The following is a 14,920-nucleotide window of genomic DNA, read 5'->3' as shown; positions in this document are numbered from 1 at the left end:
TAAGACCAGAGCTCGATCATCACCTTTTGACTGAAATTTTTATACTTGATGAAGCAATTAAAACAAAAAAAGTTGTAGTACTTATACTTTCCTGAGGGAACATGTCCCCAGAGTCCCAGACTCCCTTGCCTGTTCAGCAGAATAATAGGATTGAGCCTTACTACCACTTTCACCTTTATTCTTGGCCTGAATGTACATATCAGCAACATAATACAGTAGCTGTAGACAGCAACATAATACAGTAACTGTAGATAATGCTAGTTAATGTCCCTAGGCAGAGCTATAGGGGTGGGAATTTTTCCCTACTATCATACTATCATAGTAGTTCTTCTCGCAGTTCTTTGCCTGGCCATCATCAACTGCTGTCCATCAACTGCTGTCAAAACATTAGTCTCGTCCCCCAGACCCTTCCTCAAGCATGCTTATCACACAAAAATAACTTAGTTTAGTAGTGTACAAACAATTATTCATTGACAGCTTATACTACACTTACCGCATTGTTGAACCATGTATACCACCAGAATCCACCAGATTGACAACTAACACGTGATCTATTTAGGGGAAATCTCGTGGAAAGTCCCTAATTACCTTAAGCGGACACTCATGATACGTGGTTTTAAATTGAATGGTTTAAGAATGTAACTGGATGGTGAGGCGTACTTTAATCGGCTTGACTTTACTGAGAAACTCGAGCCCCTCGTGAGAAACTACATCGCTTGAGCAACGCTTGAAAAAGTAAGAGTCAAGAATACTGAGGGACTCTATGATATATGCCGGTCTTGAATGCTAACGAAACGAGGAGTGAAGTTTGTGCAATGTGTCACATCGCCACACACTGATTCACCGTGTTTGTGCGATAGGGTTTTTGGACCTGTCCACCAGATGTTGAAAGGAAATTCATTCCACCACATGTTGAAAGGAAATTCATTCCAACTTGTGAAGTTATTGGTATACTCATTGTTGGGGTCCATGGGGACATCGATGATCATTTACCAGTCAGCTGTAAGTAATGTCACAACAGAAGGAAAGGAACCATTTCCATACCCCTATGGCATACTGATTTTCCAGGTCAGTTTATGTACACCCAACCACAGAAATGTAGAACTTTGGTTGCAGGTGGAAAATAAACACCTTTTTACTCAGTTACAAGAGATTCACCCAGCTGGGATAAAATGTTGAAGTGAATGTCATTAGTACCTACTTGCGGTTCATCAGGTATTGGACAATTCCAAGTGTCCAGATTATGCGGTTGTCCTCATGTTCAAGTTTACACGTTTAGGCAAGTTCCACAACATCCTATAATCTATTACTATATCAGTGTGGAATAATGCTTATATAATATTTTTCATATTCCAGGCTTTAGGTATGTGTATTGTATTTAACACCTGCTTGTTGGTTTTTGCAGGCCATCTGGTCATACTGGTTTATCCACTAGCAGTTGAATGTGATCATGGTACATATGTAAGTTGAGACCATGCAGGAACAAAGATGAGACCATGCAGGAACAAAGATACAGGTGTCATGAATTTCAGGTCAGTTGACATTCAGAGGAATTGTATTATTGCAATTGTTCTTTTTGTAGTTATCAATTATCAGTGACCAGTTTGTGATAGCGTACTTTTGTTTGACTAATGACCAAATGTTCTGGTTTACATGCTTACCCAACAGTTATGTTACTCACTTAACCTGCATATGGGATATATATTTTTAGTTCATTTTGATTATTCATCCTTTATTGGTACAGCCCGGCATATTGATTTTTTGCACATTCTCTTTTTAATTCAGTGCCTGCTGGATTGTTTTGTCAGATATCAAAACAGATGTCTTTGGTGTTGCGACCGATGTTCCAGGTCAGTTTGCATGTGTGTTTAATTTAAGGTTGACTTCAGTGCCTGCTTATTCTTTTACAGGTCTCGGTATTGAGTGTCATGAATTTCAGGTCAGTTGACGTGCAGAAGAATTGTATTATTGCAATTGTTGTTTTTGCAGTTATCAATTATCACTGTATACTAGTGATGTGAATTTGCAGGTCAATCTACTCAGATGTATCAGGCATAGTGTTGATGGGTTCGAACAAGTATCCAGTGTAGACTGTAGTGGCATCAAGGGTGTTAATTTCCAGGTCAGTTTACATGTTGTGATGTTAGTGATTTTTTCCTAGTACCCAGATATTAAGTGTATTGTATTTAATGCCCACCTGTTATGTTTTTAAATTATGGTATATCAGTGTAGACAGTGCAACAGTAAGCCTTCTGTGTTGTAATAACTATTTGTTTCATAATATTATGCTGTTGTCCCAGAATGGCACAATTTTTGGGCAACCAGTGTGAAGTCCAGTGGTACAAACATTGTATTATGACCAAGTTGTGATAGCGTACTTTTGTTTGACTAATGTCCTAATGTTCTGGTTTGACTAATGTCCTAATGTTCTGGTTTAACATGCTTACCCAACAGTTATGTTATTCATTCACTTAGCCTGGGATATAATTTTTGTTCATTTTGATTATCCATGCTATTATTGACACAGCCCGGCATATTGATTTTTTGTACATTCTCTTTTAATTCAGTGCCTGCTAGATTGTGTCATCAGATATCGAAACAAGTGTTTTTGGTGTTGCGACCGATGTTCCAGGTCAGTTGCACGAGTGTTTAATTTAAGGTTAACTTCAGTGCCTGCTTATTCTTTTACAGGTCTCAGTATCGTCATGCTGACATACAAGAAATCATCACTATTGTTGGAACTATTTTTAGTCAAGTCTTGATGTGATGTTAATTAACGTTGTTACACATTGTTGTATGTTTACCATATGGCAAGAAATTATCATGGCCATCATGAAATTTGAATATTGTGTAAGTTGTGTGGACCAACCCCAACTCATACATGGTCACTGGCAAACCACGAACCACATTCGAGCCACAACACCACCAACCACATTCGAGCAATCCATTACAAAATTTTGTTGCACCATTTGTGTGTGCATAATACTTAATGAAAGCCACAACACAAGCTACATGGTACATACTACATAGAGGTGGTGACCCCTAAAGGCTTGTTACTTTTTGTATTCACCTTACCGGCCTTTGTGGTTAATCTATTAAAAATTACATGTAAATAGAGAATTGAAGAGTATGCTTAAAGCACCTTTGCTAGTGATTTTGTTCTTCAAACCATAAGACAACTGGCGATTTATAAACGCTCGCATGGGGTGTGGTACTAAATGGAATTTAAAAGATTTCTGCTTAAAACGCCATCCCTAGGGAACTTACGGTTCAGCACGCTGTCACAACTTGTTTATCAGGCATTAGAGTTTGTGTCCACGTCGTGTCTTTAAAAGTTATTGTAGGGATTAGAGATTGATTGAAGAAAATACGCGTATAGGCAAACCAGGATTGGATAATGTCAGTGCTAGATGGACTATACAAACACGACTATGTTGACTGGTATAACGTGACAGTAGTTGTAACATAAGGTAGAGAAATAAAGTGAAATACGTCTATTTTTTATTTTGCGATGGTTACTTTTTTATTTTAGCGAGGTCGCAAGAAAACTATAACGACTCCTAAAGATTTTTTATCACGTAACGCAATACAAATCTATTGAAAGATGTTGCGTAATTTAGGACTAATATTGCGAAACCGGCCCTACACGTAAATAACTCACAGTAGTGGCCGCGCGTCTTTTAATTGGGCGTGCGCTTTGTAGTTTCTTGGCCGCGCGACTCACTACCGTGAGTCTTGATTACTTGAACCACTCACATATGTATTATATATATATATAATTTGTACATTTACTGATAAAATCAGAAATATTTAAAGTACATCTGCTTCATCTTTTCTTCTTCCTGTAGTAAAGAAAAAAAAGACAGGTTAAAAAAGTCCCAAAGCCGACCTATGGCCAGCTTTGGGGTATACAAATACAAAAAGATGTGAAATCTAATCCAAAACAGCCAAGCTGTAAAAAAAGTGTGCGGCCCTCAAAAAGGCTATGGTGAAAAAAGATGTGAAATCCAAGGTGGCGGCCAAGAAATGGCTGTGATGGTAGGTTAATGGTAAAAATTTTAATAACGGCAATTTAGGTGAATTTTTTGCCAAGACCAAGTGGCACAAAATTCACCTGAATTGTTGTTATTAAAATTTTTACCATTAACCTACCATCACAGCCATTTCTTGGCCGCCACCTTGGATTTCACATATTTTTTCACCATAGCCTTTTTGAGGGCCGCACACTTTTTTTACAGCTTGGCTGTTTTGGATTAGATATATATATATATATATATATATATAGTATACAGTCTTTGAAAAACTATGAGCATATATGATAATTATATCTGTATATCAGATCACATGATTTACATTTACATTTGGGTGGCAATCTACATATGTACCATAACCATGTCACAGTGTACAAAAATTACAGATGGTGTATAGGTGGTGGAAAGGGTAGAGGGATATGGGGATGAGCCACCCTTAGAATATCATGCCAAAATTTTCCTACTTGGAGTGGGACTGAAAACCATGAAAAAGATCGATATACTCTAATAGAATGCTCAAATATCCTACTAGAGCACTGAGTCGAAACATGTTCCTAAAAGCAGCAGGAATCGAAATAAGTATTTTAAAACAGGCTATTTATGGTCAGTATAAAGTTGTTTTAGTAAAGTCAGAATTTTTTAGTGTTGAAGGTAAATAACTATACAGTAGTACAAAAGAGGCTTTAAATACTTGGAGCCACTTAATACACTGTTAAGATGTCAACTGTCATAGTGAGTAATAAGTTGGTGAAATGTTTTCAAATTGTAGCTACCTATTTTTAATTCTGGTGAACTTTGAGACATCATGAAAGCTAAAATGGCTATAGCTTCTGGGGGATGCAGCCCTCAGCTGCTAGAGTTTCCATACTCTGGTCAGCCCCCACTCATGTCAACTACTTCCTCTGCCACTGCAATTACAACAAAGATATTTACCTGATGGAGGTGGACCTGCTTTCCTCCAACTATGTTGAAAGGATTTTTCTTGTAATACATGATTAGGTCTTCAATGTTGTCAAATTGCCTGCCACCTCCGAGATCAAATTTCTCTCCTCTACCATATATTTTCACACTGACTACTTCATCCTTCAACCTATAATAGATAACAGGTACTAGACATGTCATTGCATTATTTAGCTATTTTAAAAACACACATACATGGACTGTGGAAACCATTTTTGTGATTTAAGTAAAAAAACGACTTGACTGGAAAAATCTCTATCTGTAAAAATTTCGCAGTAATAAGGCTGGAGTATATCTAGACTATGATACCTTTGAAAGTTTACCTGTGCTCAACATGCTTTCATCCAGGAATTGACTTAAGAGGGGTGGGAAAATAAGGTTTTATGAGAATAAGGAGGGTAGTGACAATTGTATCAAAGGTCCATGTGCGCATACAGCATTTAGAGGGGCCTGGGGCATATGCTTCCCCCAGGAAATTTGTATTTTAGTCTCTCTCATATTGCTTTTGGTGGTGACCAAAAGTAATCACTGTTTCTAATGCATTCTCAGGTACATTTTTAAGCTACTATACCTTTGCTTTGAAGTGCTTAAAATTTAAGGGGGGCATTTGCCTAAAATGAAGCCCTGGTTTATGAATGACCCCCCATAAAATTGATGTTTACAGCATTTTAATACAACATTTAATTATTATAGGTCCATACTTAACTCAATAGCTTCTCAACAGTAATCCAGGCACTACATATCTATCTCTTGCAATGCTGGAGACACCGGCATTATTGAGCTACAACTGCTGGTACATGTACTGCTCTTCCTTATCAGTCATGAAGGTCGCATGTACACTAATTTATTAGAATATTTACAAAACATGTACGTGCACTTGTGCGTACTAGTAGTGATCGAAGCTATTGTTGTAGCATACATTTATTTCTTTGTTGCTCTAGTATTTAGCACTAACTTTTAGGCTTCAGTGATGAGCCATTAAGTATTCATAGTTGGATAGCCACATAGTCTTGCACCACCAACTGCTTAATATTGAATAGTAAGTCTATACCAATCTGCATGTGTGCATTCACTATAAATTGTGTAGGAATAGCCATGTTACCCTACAAAACTGCTGCTTGACCACTGTCATACATTTTGTAAATATTCTAATAATTTAGTGTATATGCAAACTTTATGACTTATAAGGAAGAGCAGTATCGGCAGTTGTACCTCAATAATGGTGTCTCCAGCATTACAAGAGATGGATAATGCTTTCAGCACTTTCAATCAAAAGAAATACGACTATGGTAGAATGAAAGAATGAAGATAGCCATGTTAATAATATTTATAGCAACACCCTAGTTATCTCATGGCAAAAAAAACAAAAAAACAATGAGCAAGAATTAATATATATTTCTGTAAAGCAACATTTAAGGAAGATTACTATGGGATGTGTTACGTGTTATAAAAACAATAGATCACAGAATAGGATTCTAACAACAACAACTACATGTTATTTTATCACAATAGAAGTAGAATATCTTAGTAGCCAAGGAGAAATACTAATTTAAAAAATCTACAACTGCATTGATATATAACTGGCGTATGTGCAATTGTTGCTTTGGGCATCTAGCAGAAGTCTAACAGTTATCATCCTTGTAATCGTTTGATGTACATTGCTTCACTAAGCAGATACATAAAGTTCTCATGTAGCAGTTGGGACATTTCTGTTTATGGGATGAGCTTTCTATAGAGTACAGATGACACTTGATATTAGGGATATCCTAACAGATTTATACAAGTTTAAGGAAAAATTAGAAATTTTAAGTTCAATTAGGGATCATAGGAAAAAACAGTAAGGAAACAAGGGAGGTCACCTACACCCACAGATATACTAGTGAACATTTAATCCCTAATCCAGTCTATACTCCAAGACCAAGACTGAATTAGGGATTAAATGTTCACTAGTGTATCTGCAGGTGTAGGCGACATCCCTTGTTTCCTTCCTTTTTTTTCTATGATCCCTAATTGAATTTAAAATTTCTAATTTTTCCTTAAACTTGTTTGCTTACTTTTTTTGTAACATTATTATGACTGGTGAACCCACGCATACCACATCAAAAGAAAGGATGGCGCCTGAATTAATGCATCAAATAATGAATCAAAACTGCTTCGAAAGTGCAGTGGCCATTACGCTTCGCTTTCAGCTATGTTCGGCCCGATACACTTCGCTTTCAGCTATGTTCGGCCCGTTATGCTTTGCTTTCAGCTATGTTCGGCCCGTTACACAGTGCTACAGACGAAAAATAGTAGAAAAGTGCCTCTGCAAGAATCCAGTCACCTCAAAAATACGACGATTTGCACGCTCCCAACTATCAATTACTGCCTGAAAAGTGCAGTGGCCATTACTCTTCGCTTTCGGCTATGTTCAGCCCGTTACGCAGCATTACAAACAAAGAACAGTGTTAGAATTGTCTCTGCAATCAGTCCATTCACCACAGAAAATACGGACGATTTCAGTTTACAAACATACTGTAGGGAAGCCATGCATTGCACTACCGCGAATCGACACCTTAGGCTGTCAGCAAAAAGAGATGGGACACAAAGGAGGACAAAGGTAAGTCCATGATGCGTGCATTGTACGTACTGCGGTATGCCAAAAGGCACATCTCAGGACGAAGTGACGTCGAACAGTGAAAAAATTAAGTCCATAGCCTTAGCCATTATCGAGTTACGCTTGCCTGAAGGTATCAGGCAGGCAGGCAGGCAGGCAGGCAGGCAGGCAGGCAGGCAGGCAGGCAGGCAGGCAGGCAGGCAGGCAGGCAGGCAGGCAGGCAGGCAGGCAGGCAGGCAGGCAGGCAGGCAGGCAGGCAGGCAGGCAGGCAGGCAGGCAGGCAGGCAGGCAGGCAGGCAGGCAGGCAGGCAGGCAGGCAGGCAGGCAGGCAGGCAGGCAGGCAGACAGGCAGTCAGTAGAAAATTCCATTGAATAATTAAAAAAAAAAATTTGTGACTATTTATTGGAAGCCTTTAGGATCATACTGAAGGCACTTTTGGGCTTGATTATACCTAACCAATACTGCTAAGGTGCCAGGGTAGAGTTGTGAAGCTGGTTTTTGGGTGAATTTTTTGGCTATGAAAACCCAAAACTCCATGATCCCTAATATACAGTATTACCATACTGTACATTGCACTGTCAATTTCTGAGTGCTACTATATGGTAATATCTAATTATGTTTCCAAGAAAGACCACAATCCATGAGCATATATGGCTTGGCGGTTATGAATACAATTAACATGTAGACATGGTTATAAAAATACAATTTCGCAATTTAAATGTTACCTCTAGTCTTCTAGCTTATGTGATACGGTGAGTGTGTGTGTGTGTCCGCGTGCGTGCGTACGTGCGTGTACATGTATGTTATGCACTATCATGTGCCACATCAGTGAGGAGACGACACTGCAATAGGATAATGGGAAATACCCTGTAATTTATAATATACATAATGAATAGAAACCAATTTGGTCATGTTTAGCAACAAAACTTTATTAGGTAACCTGGTGGTATAGGAGTTTTGATTAGTAGCCTGTTTACTGCTATGTCACCAACATTCCATATACTGTAGGATGATTGTCAGCACATAAAAGTGTGGGTATCTTTTACTCCAGAATAATAGAGTGGAACAATGTGAAATAACAGACCTTCTAATTTGTATGTCCTGGACCAGTGGATGCATAATATGTATATTAATAATTATTGTGAATCACTTCTTTATACTGAAAGCCACAATGACTATACAGAAATGACTTTGCGCTACCATTCAATAAAACGTTTTATTTCAAAGTAAACACGCACTGTTAACTCACCTCACACATAAGGAGTAATCACCAGGAGAGGAATAAGACGCTCTCACTAGAAAACTTCCATCTTGTCCTCTTCCCCTTAAGAGTGCTTCAACTTCATCAGGACTAATGTCACCATGGTACCACCTGTGCTCTAATATTAGCACATTAATACCAAATACACTGTGTATACCTGGCACTAAAAAGTACTCTAATAAGAGGTTTTCCCAAGTAATAAACTCTACCACTTTTATCCCTCAAAGTACCATGGTTACTAAGGTGATAAAATATAACATCATATGGTGATTCAAATGACTCCCCATCACACAAATTGAATTGATGTCTGACACATTTCATTCTCAAATGTATCACTTCATTATCATTTCTGAAAAGACTGTCTAATTCAAGCTAAACCATACACGATTCGTTGACTCACAAAACTGATAATGTATATGTGTTAGCATCCTCCCTGCTGTTCCTAAGCAAGAAGCTGCCATGTTCCCCAAACGTTTTGAGCTGCTGTTCAGCCTCTGCACCACTAAAATGAGGATGGTAACATCTAGGGGGATACACAATTGGCAATAAATTTATACATAGCTATCCAGTGGTATCTAAAATCAGATTATATCGAAGACATCATTCAGTGACTTAAACTGGATGTGATGTATGTATTCAATAAATTATGGGGGTTGATCATATCATAGTAACTACGTAGCTGGCAATTAAATTTTAATGGTGCTGCTGTTGTTGCTTAACTACTACTCTAAGCCATGATTAGCCATCACTTGAGGATTCATTATTATTATAGTTTAATGGATATACAAACATACTGATACTAAAATAGAAGTTTAGGTACTAGACCAACATCCATATCTATATCCTGTGGCCAGCCACAAGTCATCTAGTCTCTTTCTAAAGTCTAATATGGTGATTGCTGAAACAACTTCGGCTGTTAAACCATAGTACTCTAATATCTATGGTTAAACAGTTCCATTGATTTACAATCCTCTGAGTGAAAACCCTTATAGATATATTTATTTAATTTGATCAGTACCAGCAAACAATGGTTTCTTTGTGTACGAGAAGAGCTAGCCGGTGCACGCCCATTCTCGTACGTGCCAACAAAGTAGGCTAAAAGCTATCGGAATGGATAGAGTATAAATAGATCGAGTGGTGTCCAAAGATTTAAACTGAAAGATGATTACATAGGACAAAATCATAGACAGTAAAGAGGCGTAGTCATGATGAAAACGTCAGTTGCGCGTATAGCCGGCGTTTTGTATTGAGTAACTACTAAAACGTGGGCAACAACTAGCTAACCTTCTATCCATTGTATAGGCAAGTCATTTGTGATCCAACATCAAGGCTGAACAAAATGGAAGACTCGTTAATACCAGTGAAAAGAGTGACCTCGCTTTGTTTACGTCGATTTGTTTATGTAGTAATGTTCTTAGACTACGTAGCTACACTTAATTGTGGGTTTGAGTTATATGCATCTTGACAATGTAGGCGGGGCTGCACTCATGCAGTTAAATCCAGCCAATAATAATGGTATGTGACCACATAGATCATGCAGTGGTGTATTATGCCTGATAGCTACATTGCAGTGGCTTATATTATACTGTGTATTTCACTCATCTGAACTGGTCATTGTAATCATCTCCGATGCAAGTGGGTGCCATGCATATTATATCTAACTTATCTCCTTAGCTACTTGCATTGTACAAAAATAATACAGCACAAAACATGTATAGTTCCACCTTAATTTGAATGCTGCAGATCATCATGCACAGTTGGTGCATGGTTATAGGCAACATCTTGAGGTATTATGAAGGATCTCTGCAGCAAACACATTTTTTGGCTGCATGTTCATGTATTCTCCTTGGCCTCATATTATCATGATGTATACCCACAACATCACATGCAACAAAGAATATATTCACCTTATTGTGGTACTACCTAAACTGTACATGTTTATCAGAGTCAACCTGTTCTGTATTATAAAAATTGTAACATTTTTTTTGGTGCATAGCTGCATGTAGCTACATTACATGTACCATCCATTTTTTATAAGCAAAAATAATAATTGTGACAAAATTACTCATTATCTTTGCAATTAGATGGAATATCTAGCCCTTAACACCATGCATGCTAATTATACAGTACTTGAAATGTAACTGTAATTATAGTTGCTATTAATATCTGGAAGCTTAAGAAATATCCTTGGGCTGGTGACGTGGCTTTTATTTATGAACTCTGATATACTGCATGCTTGACAGATGTGTCTTAAACACTGTGCTATACCCACACCCTGAGTACTTTAACCTTTACTCCAGTTGCCTTAGTAAGAATAATTCTACAGACCTGTCCCAGTCAGAACAACTAAAAGAACAACTAGTTAAGATGATATAATATTATTGTGATCACCATAGGATCACATAGTATGCAGAAGTAATTCACCTTGCCTTTTTTTCTGTAGAGAAAGAGAGTAAGGTCAGCAGTTAGGTAAGGCAAGGTCAGCAATTAGTGCATATAGAGTGATCAAGTTCTCTTCTCTACTCAAATAGCTGTAAAAATTGTATCAACATATTCTCATGAAGCCCAACCCTTCTCTTACAAAAGCCATACTTCTTAGCAATTAACTCAAGCCTATCCTGCCAATCATCTGATTCCCCTCCACTTGTCACATTCCTGAGATACATTTACGCATCCTTCCAGTCCTGAACCACACATCAATGTTCTTCAGAACACTTAGTGTACCAGCATCTGCATAGCTCATGTAACCAAGTAATTATCATGGCCAATTTCTATGTCAAACCTATCATCTCTAATTTTGACAGCAGTTCATACAAGTATCTGTGAAGGTATAGAATGTGCATCTCTTTGAACTATATGTTAGTGTATATTTCATGCTAACCAGTATCATTTTTAAAACTCATATTCATATATCTCTTAGTATTCTCGTGTGTAGATAGCAGCAAACTGGAAAGGAAGTTGCCTGAAAAACAAAATTCCATAGGTCAACACTAATCAGACCTGCATGCAATCTTTTTTGGTGAACTGTTCATATATGTGTAATATGACCCTAACGTCTATGAATGAGTGGATAATTATAATGAGTCCATGGAGTTGAATATTTACATGTAGCCTGCCAGCAGGTGTTCCATGACCTATATACAGAATAATATTACATATACCAAGCCAAAGTTTAATGTTATTAATGTACAAACACACATACCATTTAACACTAATTTTAAAATATTGCCAAACTATTGTAGAAAATGTTAACAAACCCACACCCCATGCAAAGTTCACTGTTATGTTGTCACAATTACAGAACTTGCAGTACTATACTCTGGTGTTAACACAGGAACATTGTTGGGTGTGTCTTGAGTTTCAAAAGTTAAGAAATTACCAGAAATATTGGTGATATCTAGTGGTGAATCCCATGCTCGAAAGGACACTGGATTACCAACAACTACATTTACACCAGTTACACCTCTTTGTGAAGATGGTGGTGCAGGTACTTGATTCCAACAAATACATCTAGCATCCTCGTCTTTTGTTCTTGGTGGGCGTCCAGGCTTTCCAACCTACAAATGAGGTTTGTTACACATCACACATAGAAATTAACATTTCAATAATTATTCATATGTGGGTTTTTGTCTTACTAAAAACGTTGCTAATAAACCAAAATAACTGCCATTTTCATACAACTACTATGCATAAGTGTATACAGACCAACCAAAATGGTCTTTCAAAAACCAGGCTTTTGGAGCACGGGAAAATTGAGAAACAGTCATGAGGTTAATGCAAAAATAACATGCTGGAATTGGCATCATAAAAATGGTGTCATTGCAGCCATTACTTGACCACTGTTTCAGACAGAAATTGAAGCATTTTAAACTCAACAACACAATGACTGTTCAATTAGAGTACATTTATGATCTTCTGAATGCTCCAATACCTACTTTCAATTCTTCTAATGAAAATGTTTAAGACCGTTGAAAAAATTGAGGTTGTAAATAGCAGTTACAGTACAACAGCTACAAGTGTTACCACACTTATTAAATGCCACGACGTTTTCAAAAATTTAATGCAGCAACTATTCATACACACCTCGACATTCGGAAATGTTAAAATTGATTGTGACACAGCTAAAGTGGAGCTACTATTGAAGATGTGGTGTTTAACTAAGTTAATATAGTATATACAAACGAAATTGATAGATTCTCAATATTAGAGTTGCGAACCGGTATTAAAAAACCAGTTACATACTGGTTACAGTGGAATTTAGCAGGTTATTGTGTTCAAGAAATTATAACTGGTATTCAGTTGTAATATGCACGCGCATGCGCATACACCAACTTCCGCTTTAATAATTATTGATACTGTTATAACCAACAAGTGACAAATGGATGATAGCGGAGATTCAGACGAAGAAAGACATAGTTCACCACTCGATATAGTAACGCCAGACTCTCACAAAGCTCCCGTGTGGATGTATTTTGGATTTCGCAAAGATGATTCGCCTGGGAGGATAGCTATTGGAAGTAAAGCAGTCTGCAAGCTGTGTAAGAAGGAAGTAGCACGCTCGGGTGGGACTACTAATTTAATAAATCATTTGCGGATTCATCATCGTGCTGAATTTGAAGTACTCACGGAGGGCGATGAAGCAGGTAGTTCAGGACAGCAGAAGATTGACGCCTACTATCAGAAGCCAATTGTAAACCTATTGGTACCCGGTTCAAAACGAGCACAAGAATTAACTGGAGCAGTGGTAGAGTTTATCATGCGTGATCTACGCCCACTTTGTGTCGTTGATTGTACAGGTTTCCTTCACCTCATGAAAGTCGCAGAACCCAGGTATGTAGTACCTTGTCGTCGTATGGTCACCAATTACATAGATAAACAGTACATAGCTCTAAGGAATACAGTAGAGCAAGAGCTTAAGGATGTTCAATACCTCGGACTAACTACTGACATGTGGACGTCCGGGGCAAACGATGGCTACATATCCCTTACGGCCCATTATATAACACCAACTTTTCAGGTGGTGCATAGAAATCTGCAAAGTTGTCCCTTTCTTGGTAATCATACTGCAATCAATATTGCTGAGCTACTTGGGAAAATGACAGATAAGTGGTGTATAGACATAAGTTCCCAAGTTATAGCTGTGACAACAGACGATGCTAAAAACATAACCAATGGAATAACGGAAGAGCTAATGCTTACAATGATCCCCTGTACTGGTCATACACTTAACCTCTCAGTCCAGCGTGGACTAACTGTGCCTGAGCTGTCAATTACCTTAGCAAGGTGTCGCAAAATTGTTGAACACTTTAACCGTTCACATATTGATAATGAAGAATTAAAAGCTAAACAAAAGCAACTAGAAATTCCACAACATAATCTTATACAAGAAGTAGTAACTAGGTGGAACTCTACTTTTGATATGATATCACGATTATGTGAGCAGCAAGCAGCTATTGCTGCAGTACTTCATGTTAAACATGACCTTCATCACCTAGAACTTTCACCTCGAGAATGGCATAACCTCGAGGATTTGATCAATTTGTTAGGACCATTCAAAAGCTCAACTGAAGTTCTTAGTGGACAAAAGTACCCTACCCTTTCCTGTTTGGCTGCTATCCTATCTGATTTAAAGTGTAAACTTGCTGACCAGCCAGGTGAATCATCTGCCCTGAGGGCCATAAAATTGGCTATGAGGAGAGACTTCAATGAAAGGTATCAAAATGAGAATGTACAGGCTTTAATGAGCAAGGCTGCATTCCTCATTTGTCAAATATGCAATCTAACATTACTAGAGAAAGTATTTCACTTGCCTTACAAGAAGAAATGGTTCCAATTTTCGAGGAACTGTCAACTGACTCAGATGATATTGAGATTGTTGACAGTTGTCAAACTGAAACACCTCCTGCTAAAAAGAAAAAAAATTCATCCACTGAGAAAGTTGCTAGGGGACAACTTTTGGGGGCCTAGTAGCAGCACTACAAGTGACAACACCACTGAAGATAATATTCAAGCAGAGTTAGCAAGGTACAAAGCTGAACCCCAAGTTGCTTTGGAAGTTAATCCACTTTCAT

At 37.9% G+C, this 14,920-nt stretch overlaps 3 protein-coding genes across 8 annotated transcripts in view; 1 reads left to right on the top strand and 2 right to left on the bottom strand.

The window, feature by feature from the left end:
- The window catches only part of LOC136238128 (tyrosine-protein phosphatase non-receptor type 11-like), a 28,809-nt gene extending 18,536 nt beyond the window's left edge, over positions 1-10,273 (bottom strand). For all 3 annotated transcript variants that reach the window (XM_066028464.1, XM_066028466.1, XM_066028465.1), the window contains exons 1-5: positions 10,134-10,273; positions 9,250-9,372; positions 9,007-9,198; positions 8,838-8,960; positions 4,965-5,121 (exon numbers count right to left, since the gene is read on the bottom strand). In XM_066028464.1, the coding sequence (XP_065884536.1) occupies positions 4,965-5,121; positions 8,838-8,960; positions 9,007-9,198; positions 9,250-9,372; positions 10,134-10,144 (606 nt within the window). In that variant the 5' untranslated portion in view covers positions 10,145-10,273. The remainder of the gene's footprint in view (positions 1-4,964; positions 5,122-8,837; positions 8,961-9,006; positions 9,199-9,249; positions 9,373-10,133) is intronic.
- LOC136238129 (uncharacterized) lies at positions 303-2,844 on the top strand. Of its 4 annotated transcripts, none has more exons than XM_066028469.1 (9): positions 303-735; positions 861-1,068; positions 1,117-1,279; positions 1,406-1,532; positions 1,786-1,850; positions 1,911-1,939; positions 2,030-2,122; positions 2,568-2,632; positions 2,692-2,844. In XM_066028469.1, exons 4-9 carry the CDS (start codon positions 1,489-1,491, stop codon positions 2,765-2,767), a joined length of 372 nt encoding a protein of 123 aa, XP_065884541.1. In that variant the 5' UTR covers positions 303-735; positions 861-1,068; positions 1,117-1,279; positions 1,406-1,488; the 3' UTR covers positions 2,768-2,844. The 4 variants fall into 4 exon arrangements, with proteins under 4 accessions (XP_065884541.1, XP_065884539.1, XP_065884542.1 ...); XM_066028467.1 differs by having other exon boundaries at positions 303-806; XM_066028470.1 differs by having other exon boundaries at positions 320-806; positions 1,990-2,122.
- A 1,727-nt stretch (positions 10,274-12,000) lies between the features above and the next one.
- Positions 12,001-14,920, bottom strand: part of LOC136238456 (uncharacterized) — a 36,054-nt gene continuing 33,134 nt past the window's right edge. The window contains exon 9 of the mRNA XM_066028929.1: positions 12,001-12,406. Coding sequence (XP_065885001.1) covers positions 12,131-12,406 — 276 coding nt within the window. The 3' untranslated portion in view covers positions 12,001-12,130. The remainder of the gene's footprint in view (positions 12,407-14,920) is intronic.

This window comes from Dysidea avara, chromosome 11 (assembly GCF_963678975.1).
Source record: "Dysidea avara chromosome 11, odDysAvar1.4, whole genome shotgun sequence".
Taxonomy (NCBI): domain Eukaryota; kingdom Metazoa; phylum Porifera; class Demospongiae; order Dictyoceratida; family Dysideidae; genus Dysidea; species Dysidea avara.
The sequence above is the reverse complement of the archived record's forward strand: the minus strand, read 5'-3'. Positions and strand labels throughout refer to the sequence as shown.